General features: G+C 43.1%; 1 protein-coding gene across 10 annotated transcripts in view; it reads left to right on the top strand.

The window, feature by feature from the left end:
• The window catches only part of NSUN3 (NOP2/Sun RNA methyltransferase 3), a 106,201-nt gene that overhangs the window by 11,119 nt on the left and 78,939 nt on the right, over positions 1-16,143 (top strand). For 7 of the 10 annotated variants that reach the window (XM_074998476.1, XM_074998466.1, XM_074998462.1 and 4 more), the window contains one exon: positions 726-847. In XM_074998476.1, coding sequence (XP_074854577.1) covers positions 726-847 — 122 coding nt within the window. Of the gene's footprint in view, positions 1-725; positions 848-3,617; positions 3,730-10,869; positions 10,984-16,143 lie in introns of those variants that run through there. The other 3 variants (XM_074998485.1, XM_074998436.1, XM_074998495.1) reach the window with 3 other exon arrangements.

Genomic DNA, 16,143 nt, shown 5'->3' with positions numbered 1-16,143 from the left:
TGTGGGCAGCAGGTTGAGATTCAATGTGCCAGATACACACTGCCCTGCCCTGCCCTGCCCTGCCCTGCCCTGCCCAGCACAGCACAGCACAGCACAGCACAGCACAGCACAGCACAGCACTGCCAGCCTGCCCCTTCCCTGCATCCAGAGATTGCTCCACAGAATGGGACCAGAAACAGAGCTCCTATTGTGTGGGGCTGGCAGGTGGGACCTCTTTGTGTAGACCAGAAGTGGAATCCCGTGTAAGACCTGGGGTGCTGCACACACTTGTAGTTCACAGTCTGTGTTGCGCAGCACACCCCACAAACCTCCTACTGCCCAGAGTATTCACTCACTCCAAGCCCAGAGCACCTGGAGAGACTCACTGCCCTGCTTCCTGCCCCCCACAGCACTCACAGGCCTGGTGTGAGCAGGAGCACTTCAGCAGGGCTGCCTCAAGGTGTCTCCCACCCCATGCCGAACCAGAGTAGTGAATTTTGAGTATAGAGCTGTGTGCTAACCGGGCCGCAGGTTCAGAACCACTGAATTAATGTGTGGCTTCTCAGAAATCCACAAAAACAGTAAAATATTTTAAACCGGTTGTTTTTTTCTGTCTTTTCCCTTGCTTTTCAAAGAGCAAAAATTGGCGCTTTAAATTTCTACAGAAATTATATTCCAATACTTTTGCACAGATAAATATTCAGAGTAAATAATTTTGTTCATTCTTTTATTCATTGACTGTGCAGGTGCTACTTGATAGTCCGTGTTCAAATGACAGAAGTTGGTTATTCTCATCTGATATTCAGCAGGCTACACTTAGGCTCATCCAAAGGAAGGAATTACCTGCTGTACAGGTAGAGCTACTAAGGTGAGCTACAAAAAGGAAACCCATTGCAGAAGCTTTCATCTGACTACATTAAATGATATTGTGGCAAGATTCAGTATGCGTAACTACCAAGCCTAAGTTTCATGTACTTCAAGTTCCTTTCACTCAGCATGTACAGAAGGTACTCCAGCACGTAGCATTTTTTGTTTATAGTTAGATAAAAGAATTAATGTAGAGTCATTTAAATGTTGACTGGTAATATGTCACTATATAAATATACCATCAATATATCGACACCATGTAAACTCAACTGATGTATAGTCATGCCAGTCTATGGCTTCATTGTCAAAACATCTTTGTGTAGTACATGGCCTCAGTTGGAGAATGATTCAGCTCACCCTGCTGTGAGCATCTAAAAGGTTTGTTATAGCTTGAGAGGTATTTTCAGTTCCTCCTTTATTTCCCATTTCAAGCAGAGTTTTAAGTGCAGTTTAGCATTGTTTTTAAAAATCATTTAATAAAGGGGTTTTTTTTCGTATCAGAGAGGGAGCTGTGCTAGTCTATATACTATCAAAACAAAAAGCAGTCAAGTAGCACTTTAACAAAATAATTTATTAGATGAGCTTTCGTGGGACAGACCCACTTCTTCAGACCATGGCCATACCAGAACAGACTCAATATTTAAGGCACAGAGAACCAAAAACAGTAATTAAGGTTGACAAATCAGAAAAAAATTGATCAAGAAGAGCAAATCAGAGGGTAGAGGGGTAGAAAGTGGGGGGACAAGCAGCTGTCTGCACTCCTCCCTGTTTGGCTCTCTTCCCTCTGCTGTGGAAACTCATCTCCTCTAGAGCACCAAGGATGGGAGAACAATCAGAAACCTTTTAACAGCAGACCCAGGTTGCCAGCAGGAGGGATTGAACCTACAACCATAGGGGCTAAAGCCCTGTTTTTTTACAAAGTCTTCTGCCCCTCTACTCTCTGATTTGCTCACCTTGATCAATTTTTTTCTGATTTGACCACCTTGATTACTGTTTTTGGTTCTCTGTGCCTTAAATATTGAGTATGTTTTGGTAAGGCTATGGTCTGAAGAAATGGGTCTGTCCCATGAAAGCTCATCACCTAATACATTATTTTGTTAGTCTTTAAAGACTGCTTTTTTGGGTTTTTTTTCTAGTTAGTCGCAGCAGACTTCTCACTTGAAGTTTATTTTTAGGCGAATTTGATGACACGTGTGCCCATCAGTGACGGTTACCATTACAGTTGTCACACTAGTTGACATAGTCTTTGGTTCTTCTGTCTGTATTGTTCGGACTGTTTCCTGGCAGAGCTTAAGGGCTAAGAGTTGTCCACGCTTACGGTAAGGTGACCATCTGTCCCATTTTTGGCAGGATGGTCCTATATTTGGGATGCCAAAAAGGCTTCCCAACTTATTTTATAAAATAGACTAATTATCCCGTATTTGCTGCGCAGGTGAAGCTGCCTGCCGGAGAGCATGTATGTGCTCTCCGCAACAGAGGGAGCCAGCAGATTAGCTACTTTCCCCTTCCCCGAGGCTCAGGAAAGAGTGGGGAAGTGCTGGGGCTGCAGCTGACACTTTCCCAAGGCTTGGGGAAGTGGGGGGGGGAGTCCCGTGGCTGCCCTGTCCCTGCTGTTTCCTTGAGGATCAGGGAAGGTGAGGGCGAGCATCATGGCGGCCACATCCCTGCCACTTCCCCAAGGCTTGGGCGGGAGGGAGGAGCCCTCCCCCCATCCCGTATGTGGCTTTGGGAGATATGGTCACCCTAACTTACACACATGAATCAGTAGCAAAACAAAAAGCAGTCAAGTAGCACTTTAAAGAGTAGCAAAGTGGTTTATTAGGTGAGCTTTCGTGGGACAGACCCACTTCTTCAGACCATAGCCAGAAGAAGTGGGTCTGTCCCACGAAAGCTCACCTAATAAACTATTTTGCTAGTCTTTAAAGTGCTACTTGACTGCTTTTTGTTTTGATAGTGTATAGACTGGCATGGCTTCCTCCCTGTTACTATGAATCAGTAGGTTTATCCATGTGAGCATGTGTGTTCACAGGATTGAATCATGAGTATTTAGCTTACCTTTGTTGTGGTTGCTGCTGAATTGTTCTGGCTTTGCACTGTTTGAGGCAGATGCCAGATGAATATGGTTAAGCAGCAATAGAATTGTGTCATTCGTGTAAAAGAAATCACAATTGAAGTCCAAATCTTAAAGTCCAAATCAGGCATCCTGTAAATTTTACTTGAAAAGTAATCTAACTTATTTCCTGGTTTTAAGCCAGCCGTGTGGAAAAATAAAGACCTTTCTTTATCCCACAGCATGAGAAATAGTAATGCACGGTTCCCCACAATATATTTCACATTTGTTTTGACTATATTTTATTGAAAAAAAGAATAGTCCTGAAAGTTTATTATTTTGGTAACAGGTTAGTTTTTTGCTTCCAAACATGAAAATCAGTATTTTTGTGTATTAAGGTTTTTGGTTTGCTGTTAATACAACTTTTGTCCTTATATATGTCTTCTAGAAAACAATTTTAAATGATGAAATGTGAACAATTAAGTAATGCAGTACAGTATAATAAAATGAACTAGTTTTTGGAGCTGGGTTAAAGAATTATTTTTCTTTCCAAAAATAGTTGCTGCAGCTGTGTATTGTTTTATAGCTATTGATCAAACACTCAACTTTTAAATGTGCACAGTGATTAATTTCAAAAGTATCCAGGTGTCACGGCAAATCAAAAGAGGACTAAAAGTGCTTTTTTTTTTTTTTTTTTTTTTTTTTTTTTTTTTTTTTTAAGAAAAGTATTTTTTTTTTTAAGGGAAAGCTCCATAGGAGCGCAGGGCAAGATGCTTTTGCATGACTTCCAGAGGAAAAAGGCTTCTCGGAAACATATGATTGATAACGGAAGCGTGAGTGTCTTATTGCAGTAATGCATCATGTCACCCATTCCCTTCGAAGAAATCAATCACATTTGAAACATTGACCTCCTTTGGTTTTCTCTTTTCAATATTTGACATGTAAAATCTAATTTGTGAACTTCTAGCAAAAGGAAGTATGCATCATTCACTGAAATTTTCCAGATTTGTATAAATCATTCTGGATTCTAATCCTGATATAGAAAACTCCTGACAGCAGGAAACTGTTTTAAAAAAAGAAATTAGTTAAAAAAAAAAAGTGCTCACCACCTCCAAATGTTTAATACAATTGCCCTTGTATCTGGAAAAGCTAAACATCACATCTGCTGAATGTGCAGTGAAATAGCCTCAAACAGTAGCAGCTACAAAAATTTGGATTTGTGAGGACAATATATTTTTTTATCTGTAATTTCTGTCAGAAGAAAGTTAATATATCTTTTTGTCCAGTGAGCTCAATAAGACCATACATTCAGTAATGTATGTGTTGTAATTTTTCAGTAGTTTGGAATTTAGGATGTAAATAATTTTTATTAGGCTTTGATTGTCAGGGGTATGTCCAGGATTAAGAGCCTGATTTGGCAAGATATTTAAGTGTGGGTATAGTTCAGTAAATGGTTTAATAATGCTTTGGATTTGAGTAGTGTCCTTTATCTCAGACTGTTTTACAAACACTAATGAATTTTCACGACACCCCATTGAGGAAGAGGAGTAAACTGTTTCATGCAGAAGCTAAATGACTTGTCCAAGTTGAGTGAGCAATTCAGTGGCAGTGATAATGAAATACAGCTTTGTGCTCTGCCAGATACTTGCTCAGATGTTAGATGGCCTGTGAGTGTGACTCAGATTGAGGAACTGAGTTCAAATCTTGTCTGTGATGGATGTTACCAGTGACCGTCAGCAAGTTATTTAAAGTGTCTACCTCAGTTTCCCTAACTATAAAATGAGAGATTTAATTAGGATTAATAAGTTAACTAAAAGTTCTGTGTAAGAGCTGATTATTTAGGTTGTTTAACTGTAATTACTAAATATCTCTTCATGACAGTCATTCAATAACAAGTAGGAAGTTGTCATGTCACCCTCCTATTTGTGAGTCTGTTGATGACTGATCAGCCTAATTCTGGAGCCTCAGATTTTATCACAGGAGAGGCAGGTGTTAGAATCTGTTGGAGGGGGTACAGGGCAGTTTTGATGCTCTTTTCTTCTTCTGTGCCTGTCCTTGTCTGCGCTGTGGTGGGACCTTTCAAATTATGCCACCACCTCATGGATTACTGTTCTCCTCTGGGGATGGTCTTGGGCAAGGTTCTCCGAACTGTCAACGCCAATGCTGAACTTTTTCATGTGTGCCTTCAGCATGTCCTTATATCACTTCTGCTGCCCCCCCAATGCTCTTCTATCCTTCCTCCAATTTGGAAAACAGAATCTGTTTTGGAAGGCACTGATCAGACATCCGAACCACATGATCAGTCCAGTGAAGTTGTTGAATGATCATGGCTTCGATGCTGGTTATGTTCGACTCTTCCAGGATACTAGTATTTGTGTGTCTATCCTCCCAAGAGATATTTAGGATTCTCCTGAGGCAGCATTGATGGTATTGTTCACAAAGTCCCCTTGTCTCAGGGGGGCAAAAGCAGAGCTGCTTCTTTGAGTAGTCCCCGTGGGTGCTCCACATCATGTGTTGGGTCCATCCCAGCTCCGCAGTTCGGAGATTTTCAAGCTGTAGTTAGTCAGACCGTGCATGTGCGGGAGTGCACTGGGCTCTTCACATGCTTTTGATCATGTGCGCAATCTGGTAAAAGTCAGTTCCTCTCAACTGCCAGCGGCTGCAGACGGACTTTGCTTGTGCTCCAATGCACACCTGAAATAAAAGTTCAAATCATCTGTTAAGCTTGTCTTTACTTTTTTCAACATTTTTAAGAGTTTTTATTCTATACAGTTTTTAAAAAAAGGAAAAAGAGAAGGGAGAAAAAGGAGTTATTAACGAGTTAAAAATTATCTATGAGTAACTCAGGAGTTGTTCTCATTGATTGTTTGCTATTGTTTACAACCATTAAGTACTGTTGAACACTGTTCGTTGTTCAGTTTGAAAAAGAGAGAGAGAGAATGCCTGTGGCAGGTTTTAAAAAGTGTGATTCATGTCCTGAAGCCATGCTGGCTTCCAGTGGCCACAGAAAATGCATTCGCTGACTTCAGGAGGCCCATATACTTCAGAAATGTCCCTGCTGCTCTAAGTTTACTGCGAAAGCCAGTAAAAATAGAGGTGAGCCTAAAGATGTTTCTATTTGATAAGGCTCTTCAGCCTATGACCAACATCTTCTTTGACTTCCTCTGGCTATGAGAAAAAGAGATCATCTCCTACTCGATCCTTGCGGGTGTTACCTACAAGCAGGACAAGTGAAACTGAAAGCTGGGTTCCCTCTATATCTAAAGAGGGCAAACGGCCTAAGGAGCAGAAGTCAGCGGCTGTACCCTGGGCACGCAGGCATGTTTCAGAACCAAGGAATTCGCATCGGCACCAGAAACTGCGGCACAGAGACGATCTTCCCTGGCACCGAATAACGTCAGCAACGGAGGACCTGGTGCTTAGGCCACCAGTACCAAAGTTCTCGGTACTGATGGAATCTGCACTGAGAACATCAGAACTAAGGCCAGCACCAACAACGTTGAAACAAACAGCACTGACAGATTCTGCTCCGAGGCCTGCAGCACCAGGTACGGTGCCAGTTAGGTTGGCTGCGGTTCCATCAGCACCATACATTTCGATCTCTGGCAGCCACACAGTTGAACAAGCTAGGAAGGCTCACACTAAAACACGCCACTGCAGTCCTTCTTCTGACTTGGTTATCATGTCGTTATCACTGTCCCCTAATTCTTTCCCAGAACCAATTATACCTAAACGGCCTCTTGATGCCTCCGTCACCATTTCTCAGACTTCCATTTCCCTTCCTCAGACCTTCTTCTTGGTTCAGGCCTCCATCTCCCACTTCACAGCAACCGCACCAGTCATGGGAATGCTCTCGTCAGATGTCCCCATCTGCTGCTCCATCATTGAGTAGGTTCCACTTACCTTACTCCTTCCATCACCATACCTATAGAACACATTTGCATTCCCAATCTTCCTAACTGGGATCACATTTTTACTATTATTTGTGCCCATGTCATTGTGAAGACTATAAGAGGGGCTAGTACACTCATAGATCCAGGGACAGATCTCCAGAGGTCACGTCCCTCATATTGACATTCTGCATCTCTACCTCCAAAAAGACACAGGTTCTCCTCTTCAAGAGAATGTTCAGAAGCAGTGCTCACCACTCCTCCAGGTCCCACAGAGGAGAAACCAGAAGAAATCATGGAAGAGCAGATGGAGGCCTATCAGACTGATGTTTGCCTCATCATCCCCGGATGAGGCTGTTGGCCCTGGTGACATATCCCCTCCTGATGATCTTAGAGAATTTTGGGAGCTCTTTGAGAGGATTGCTGAGACACAGAATATACAAGTCGTCAGAGATACAAGAAAAGCAGCATAGGCTCCTTGAGAATCTAAGGCCTGTGATATCATCTGAGATAGCCATTCCATTAGATGATGCTGTTACAGAAGTCACTGACAATATTTGACAGACCCCTGCTTCCATCCCACCAACCAATAAGAGAGCAGACAAAAAGTATTTCATTCCCTCAAAGGGTATGGAATTTATATTCAACCACCCCCAGCCCAACTCTCTTGTGGTGGAGTCCTCACAACAAAAGTCAAAGACACTGCAATATAAATCTTCAGTGTCAGACAAGGATGCTAAGAGGCTTGACCTCTTCGGGCCAAAGGTGTACTCATTTTCCACTTTGTTGTTACGAATGGTGAATTATGTTGCACAGCTTTCCAACAATAACGTTGATAATTATATGAAACGGACATCCCTAATGGAATATTTCCCTGATGATAAGAAACCCATTTTAAAATTGAAAGTCCAGGAAGGATATACTGCCTCAGATATGGAAGTCAAAATTGCTCTAGACGTTGCAGACACAGCTGCACGATCTACCACAACCATGGCGGTAATGAGGCGAGTCTCCTGGTTACAAACATCTGGCGCCCCGAAATAATTGCAAACAAAGGCAGAAAACCTCCCCTTTGATGAGTGAAAATTGTTTGCTGAATCTACAGGTACGATCTTACATTCTAGTAAAGACTCGAACTACTCTACAAACACTGGGTATGTATACCCCCCAATACTTGAGGAAGAGATACTACCCATATCAGCGTTGCTACAATTACCAGCCTCAACAGCCACAATATCATCAACAAGAAGTCCTGTGGCACCTTATAGACTAACAGATATTTTGGAGCATTAGTTTTTGTAGGCAAAGACCCACTTCGTCAGATGCATGAGTGGGGAGAGGGGTCTCAGAGAGGTATTTAAAGAGTGGGGTCCCAGTAAAAGGGAGGGCCAGAGCTGACAAGGTCTGTTCAGTCAAGGTGGAAATGGCCCATTAGCAGTAGTATGTATCAAAAGAGGAAAAAACAAGTCAGATCAGATGGGGGATGTGGCCCATTGTCTTAGTCTAATATGGAGATGTTAACACCCAGGGCAGAGAAGTTATTTTTGTAAGGGGCCTTGGTTGATGGAGTCAAATTTGCAAATAAATTGCAGCTCAGAGCTTTCTCTGCATTTTATTTTTGAAATTTCTTTGTTTTAGGACTGCTACTTTTAAATCTGTTACTGAGTGTCCAGGTAGATAGAAGTGCTCTCCCACAGGTTTCTGTACAACCAAGGATTAAATAGAGACTGGCAGTGGCTGGACCCTTACAAAATCAGCTTCTCTTCCCTGGGTGTTAACATCTCCACATTAGACTCTGACAATGGGCCACATCCCCCTTTCTGATCTGGCTTGTTTTTCCTCTTTTGATACATACTACTGATAATTGGCCATTTCCACCTTGACTGAACAGACCTTGGCAGCTCTGGACCTCCCTTTTACTCAGACCCCACTCTTAAATGCCCTTCTGAACCCGCCCCCCCCGCCCCTCCCACTTATGCATCTGATGAAGTGGTCTTTGCTCATGAAAGCTTATGCTCCAAAATATCTGTTAGTTTGTAAGGTGCCACAGAACTTCTTCTTGTTCTCAGAGATACAAACTAAGACGGCTACCTCTCTGATATCATCAACGTGGCTATGACCTGGGACGTAACAACAACAACAAATACTGCCAAGGTGGTGTAATCTGAAAGACCGTAATCCAGCACCACAAATGACGCAGCAGGTTTGACTACTATGTTGAGGACTGCGACACCACACTCATCATCCAGTGCAAACAGCCATTGTATCATCTGTTCCACCACCACCTCAGACCATTTTACCAGTAGTGATAGACCATCACTGCAGACAAATGGGTGCTGGAGATTATTTCTGTGGGGTGTACCATTCCGTTCCAGACCCTCCTGCCAACCACCCCGCCTCCCACCACGTCCCTTTTGAGGTACCCCTCTCCTGAGACGACATTAAAATGCGAAGGAGATCATCTCCTGTCCAGAGTAGCTGTGGAGAGAATAACGGACGAATTCAAGGGAAAAGGATTATATTCTCGTTACTTCCTCACAGAGAAGAAAATGGAGGTGGAGGCCAATCTTAGACTTATGGGCTCACAACCATTATCTTCGCAAACAGTGTTTCAGGATGGTCACCATTCTGTAGTTACAGCACTGGACGACGGGGATTTGTTTGCAGCCCACAACCTACAAAATGCATACTTTCATATAACTATTCACGCTGCCCACAGATGCTTTCTCTGTTTCACACTGGGCATGCATCATTTTCAGTACAAAGTCCTGCCCTTTGGCCTCTCATCGGTGCCCAGAGTCTTCACGAAGGTGCTCTCAGTAGCATTGGCTTACCTACACCCCCTGGATGTTTTCATCTATCTGTACCTAGATGATTGCCTTTTGAAGGGCCACTCACATATGGATGTCTTTTTTTATGATAAACATTACCATGAAGATGTTTCAGTCTCTGGGCCTTATCAATTTTCAGAAATCAATCACCAATAATCCAGATAACTACACCCATACCTACAATTCTAGATTATTTATTGGACCTTAAACAAGGAGCATTCATTCTACCGTCCTTAAAGCTCCAGCTGGCAGCCATATCAGCTTTCAGACATACTATAGGAGGGTCAACAGTTTTTGCCTGTCCTGTCACGACCTGGTTCCTAAAAGACCTCGCAGACTTATATCCTCCTTGTAAACCAATGTTGCCTCCATGGAGCTTGGATGTGGTGCTGGACACACTGTCTCGACCACCTTTTGAATGTCTAATCACCATCTCACTTACCTTAAAGACGGGGTTTCTTCTCGCTGTTACATCGGCCCATAGAGTCAGCAAGTTGACCGCAGTAATGTCAATTCCACCTTATACAACTTTCTCTAAGGACGCGGCAATATTACATTAACATCCCGCGTTCCTTCCCAAGGTCTCGGAATTTTACATAAATGAACTGATAATATTACTATCCTTCTCTCTTAAGCTGCACTCTTCAAATAGAGAAGTAAGGCTCCACGCACTTGATGCGAGGAGGACTCTGGCCTTTTATATAGACAGAACAAAATGTTTCCATAAAACAGACTGATTATTTGTATTCCTCACACAGAGATCAAAGGACTATCGTTACAAAGGCTCTCTAATAGTCTCACGTTGTGCATTGAGATGTACTACTCATAATGTAAAACCACCTTATCAGCGGCGCCCAAAGCTCATTCTACCAGGGCAGTAGGAGCTTCAACAGCCGCCTTCAGTGGCGTCTCCTTGAAGGACATTTGCAGAACAGCAACGGGGTCATCCTATGACACATTCGCTAAACATTATTCAGTGCATTGTCATGTGGAGGAGGACACACCTTCCACCAGCGGTTCTTTCTGTGGTGAGCAGCATGTAACTCCGATAACTGCCTCCGTGTTTGGGGACGAGGTGGGAGGGTTACTGCTGGGTAGTCACCTGATATGGAGCACCCACAGGGACTGCTCAAAGAAGAAAGAGAAGTTATTCACTTGGGTAGTAATGATGGTTCTTCAAGATGTGTCCCTGTGTGTGCTTCACTACTCACTTATTCTTCCCCACTTCGGAGTTCTGTTGTATGTTTTTCAGCTGCTTCTGGGGCAGTTTTCGAGGAACTGGCTTGGACCAATTGTGCTCATGAGCAACAGTGCACAAAGAACCTGGCGCACTCGCACACATGTGCGGTTCGACTAAGTGCGGCTTGAAAATCTCCAAACTGCAGCACTGGGGTGGACCCAACACCCAAAGTGGAGCACCCATGGTGACGCATCTTGAAGAACCGTTGTTACTACTGAAGTGAGTAATTTGTCTTTGCATGGCTCAAACGATACTGGATTTCTGCATCAATGTCGACTGTAGTGGAAAAATGACTTCTAGGTATGGGAAGTGTCCATGTTTTCCAAAAGTTTTCCATCGACTTCAATAGAAGGTGCATGAGTTTGTCCTGTTGGTGAGTTTGGTGAAGCACCTTGGTCTTTTCAGTTTTCAGTTTGAGGCTGAGAGTCTCATATGCTTCAGCAAAGGCACTTAAGGTGGTCTGAAGGACTGTGGGAGAAAGAGCAACAACTTTGTTGTCATTTGCATACTAGAGCTCAATGATTAAGGTTTTCAAGCTCTTGCTTTTAGCTTTCAGTCTCCTGAGGATGAAAAGCTTCCCATTCATTATATAGACAATCTTCACATCATCTGGAAGCTTGCCATCTATGGGGTGAAGGGTCATGGCGATGAAGATGCAGAGCTGTGATGGGGCAATGATCCAGCCTTGCTTGACTCCCGTTTTGACTTCAAAGAGATCTCTTTGGGATCTGTTGTTGCTCAATACTGTGGCAGTGACGTTGTCATGAAGCAGCCATAATATGCTAATGAATTTTTTGGGGCAGCTGAAATCCCTGCAAGCTGTACAGAAATTTTTTAAAGATGCCGTAACAGAGGGTCGACTTAAATGTATACCCCAATTTAGGAAACATAGTAAGAGAACCAAAAAAGTGCCACCATGGTTAAACAATAAAGTAATAGAAGCAGTGAAAGACAAAACGGCATCCTTTAAAAAATGGCATTTAAATCCTAGTGAGGAAAATAGAAAAGAACATAAACTCTGCCAAGTGACATGTAAAAATTTAATTAGGAAGGCTAAAAAAGCATTTGAGTAACAGCTAGCCATAGAGTCAAAAAGTTATAGCAAACATTTTTTTAAGTACATCAGAAGTAGGAAGCCTGCTAAACAACGAGTAGGGCCACTGTGTGATCGAGACGCTAAAGGAGCACTCAAGGATGATAAGGCCATTGCAGAGAAACTAAATGAATTCTTTGCATCAGTCTTCACAGCTCAGGATGTGAGGGACATTCCCAAACCTGAGCAGTTCTTTTCAGGTAACAAAGCTGATGAACTGTCTCAAATTGAGGTGTCATTAGAAGAGATTTTGGAACAAATAAATGAACTAAAGAGTAATAAGTCACCAGGACCAGATAGTATTTGCCCAAGAGTTCCGAAGGAACTCAAAAGTGAAAGTGCAGAGCTACTAACTATAGTTTGTAAGCTGTCATTTAAATCAGCTTATCATAGAATTGTATCATAGAAACATAGGGCTGGAAGGGACCTCAGGATGTCGCCTAGTCCAGCCCCCTGCTTCAAGCAGGATCTACCCCCACTAAGTCATCCTAGCCAGGACCTTGTCCAGCTGGGACTTAAAAACCTCAAGGGATGGAGAATCCACCACCTCTCTAGGCAATGCTTTCCAATGCTTCTCCACTCTCCTGGTGAAGTAGTTTTCCTAATATCTAACCTACACCTTTGCCTCTTCAACTTCTGACCATTACTCCTTGTTTTGCCATCTGACACCACTGAGAACAATTTCTCACCCTCCTCTTTAGAGCTCCCCTTCAGGAAGCTGAAGGCTGCTATTAAATTACCCCTCAGTCTTCTCTTCTGTAAACTAAACAACCCCAAATCCATCAGCCTCTCCTCAGGTGATGTGCTCCAGGCCCTTAATCATTTTTGTTCAGCAGACGGCAACCTCCTCCAATGTGTCCACATCCTTTCCCTTCACTGGGAGGCCCAAAACTGAATTCAGTATTCCAGATGTGGCATCACCAGTGCCAAATAGAAGGGAACAACCACTTCTCCAGATCTGCACTAAATGCTTCTCCTAATGTACCCCAATATGCCATTAGTCTTCTTGGCTACAAGGGCACACTGTTTACTCATCCTGCCTATCATCCACCATAACCCCAAGGTCCCTTTCCGCTGTACTGATGCTTGGCCAGTGGGTTCCCAGCCTATAACGATGCTTGGGATTCTTCCATCCCAAGTGCAGGACTCTACCCTTGTCCTTGTTGAACAGCATCCTATTTCTTTTGGCCCAGTCTTCCAATTTATCCTTGTCACTCTGGATCCTGTTCTGTCTTCCCTCTAACTTTGTGTCGTCTGCAAACTTGCTGAGGGTGCAATCCAATCCCTCATCCAGGCCATTAATAAAGATGTTGAACAACACCGGCCCCAAAAACGAACCTTGTGGCACTCCGCTTGAAACCAACTGCCATCCAGATGTTGAGCCATTGACCACTTACGCATTGGGCCTGACTGTCAAGCCAGCTTTCTATTCATCTTACAGTCCATGGATCCAATTCATACTACTTTAATTTATGGGCAAGAATGTTGTGGGAGACTGTATCAGCAGCTTTGCTGAAGTCAAGGTATATCACATCCACTGACTTCCCCATGTCTACAGAGCCTGTTATCTTGTCATAGAAGCTAATCATATTGGTCAGGCACAACTTGCCCTTGGTGAATCCATGCAGGCTACTTTTGATCACTTTCCCTTCTTCCAAGTGCTCCAAAATGGATTCCTTAAGGGTCCCCTCCATTATTTTCCCAGGGATTGAGGTAGGGCTGACCGATCTATAGTTCCCTGGATTGTCCTCCTTTTCTTTTTTAAAGATGGACACTACATTAACCTTTTTCCAGTCATCCGGGATCTCTCCGAATCTCCAAGTGTCTTCAAAGATAATGGCCAAAGGCTCATCCATGACATCTGTTCCAGATGACTGGAGGATAGCTAACGTGATGCCAATCTTTAAAAAGGGCTCCAGAGGTGATCCTGGAAATTACAGGCCAGTCAGTCTGACTTCAGTACTGGGCAGACTGTTTGAAACTCTAGTAAACAACAGAATTTGTTGGGAAAGGGTCATCATGGCTTTTGTAAAGGGAAGTTATGCCTCACCAATCTATTAGAATTTTTTGAAAAATTCAACAAGCATGTGGACAAGGGGGATCCTGTGGATATAGTGTACTTAGATTTTCAGAAAGCCTTTGACAGGGTCCCTCACCAAAGGTTTTCAGCAAAGTTAACAGTCATGGGATAAGAGGAAAGGTCCTCTCTTGGACTGGTAACTGGTTGAAAAATCAGAAACAAAGGGTATGAATACATGGTCAGTTTTCAGAATGGAGGGAGGTAAATAGTGGTGTCCCCAATGGGTCTGTACTGGGACCAGTCCTATTCAACATATTTGTAACTGATCTGGAAAAAGGAATGAACAGTGAGGTGGCAAAATTTGCAGATGACACAAAACTACTCCAAATAGTTAAGTCCCAAACAGTCTGTGAAGAGCTAGAAAAGGATCTTAATAAATTGTGATTGGACAACAAAATGGCAGATGAAATTCAGTGTTGATAAGTGCAAAGTAATACGTTTTGGAAAATACAATCTCAACTATACTAACATAAAATAATGGGGTCTGACTTAGTTGTTACCACTCAGGAACAAGATCTTGGAGTCATTCTGGATAGTTCTCTGAAAACATCCACTCAGACTGTGTCTATACTAGCCAAAACTTTGAAATGACTGTGCAAATGGCCATTTTGAAGTTTACTAATGAAGCGCTGAAATACATATTGAGCGCCTCATTAGAATGCCGGCAGCCACAGCACTTTGAAACTGACGCAGCTCTTCCAGTCGGGGCTCCTTTTCAAAAGGATCCCACCAACTTCGAAATCCCCTTATTCCTAACAGCAGATAGGAATAAGGGGATTTCAAAGTAGCCGGGGTCATTTTGAAAAGGAGCCGCGTGGCGGCAAGCCGCATCAAGTTCAAAGTGCCATGGCTTCTGGCATTCTAATGAGGTGCTGAATATGTATTTCAGCACTTCACCATGTCGAAGTTTTGGGCTAGTGTAGACATAGCCTCAGTGTGCAGCAGCAGTCAAAAAAGCTAACAAAATGATGGGAATCATTAAGAAAGGAATAGATAATAAGACAGAAAATGTCATATTACCTTTATATAAATCCATGGTATGTCCACATCTGGAGTACTGTGTACAGATGTGGTTGACCCATCTCAAAAGTCGTATTGGAATTGGAAAAGGTTCAGAAAAGGGCAACAAAAATGTTTAAGGGCATGGAACGTCTGCCATATGAGGAGAGATTAAGAAGAGTGGGACTTTTTAGCTTGGAAAAAAGATGATTAAGGGGGGATATGATAGAGGTATATAAAATTATGACTGGCGTAGAAAAAATTCATAAGGAATAGTTATTTACTGCTCACAACACAAGAACTAGGGGTCACTAAATGAGATTAATAGGCAGGTTTAAAACAAACAATAGGAAATATTTTTTCACATAATGCACAGTTAACCTGTGGAACTCCTTTCTAGAGAATGTTGTGAAGACCAAGACTATTGCAGAGTTTAAAGAAGAGCTAAATAAATTCATGGGGGATAGGTCTATCAATGGTGTTTAGCCAGGATGGGTATGGAGGGTGTCCCTAGCCTCTGTTTGCAAGAGGCTGGAAATGGGCAACAGGGAACTGATCACTTGATGATTACCTGTTCTGTTCATTCTCCCTGGGGCACCTGGCATTGGCCACTGCCAGAGGACAGCATACTGGGCTTGATGGGCCTCTGTGGTCTGACCCAGTACATCTGTTCTTATTTTCAAGGCCCAGTGCGGGCTCACACTCGTTCTGGTGCTATAATATCTCAGCAAGTTTGTAGGAAGGTTGAAGTTTCTTATGGTTTTGCTGACCACCGGCATATCCTCTCTAGATCTGAGATTGGTATAGTGCACTCAGTTTGAGGGATGTGCACTCCTACGTCTCAGTCACACCAACCCAGAGGAGGGCCCTGAGGTTTTTTGTTGATAGTCACCACTATGAATTCACTGTTTTACCATTTGGCCTTTCCGTGCCCCCACACGTTAATGAAATGCATGGCAGTTGTGGCAGCTTTTCAGAGCACACACTGGGTACAAGTCTTCCCATACTTCAAAGACTTGCTCATCAAGGGTCAGTTGCAGGAACAAGTTGGCCACCATGTGGAATTGACATGAGCAACATTCACTGAAGTGCAGCAGCACTGACCGCTACCGTG

The sequence above is a fragment of the Carettochelys insculpta genome, chromosome 1 (genome assembly GCF_033958435.1).
Source record: "Carettochelys insculpta isolate YL-2023 chromosome 1, ASM3395843v1, whole genome shotgun sequence".
NCBI classification, from domain to species: Eukaryota; Metazoa; Chordata; order Testudines; family Carettochelyidae; genus Carettochelys; species Carettochelys insculpta.
This window is presented reverse-complemented; position numbering and strand designations above follow the sequence as displayed.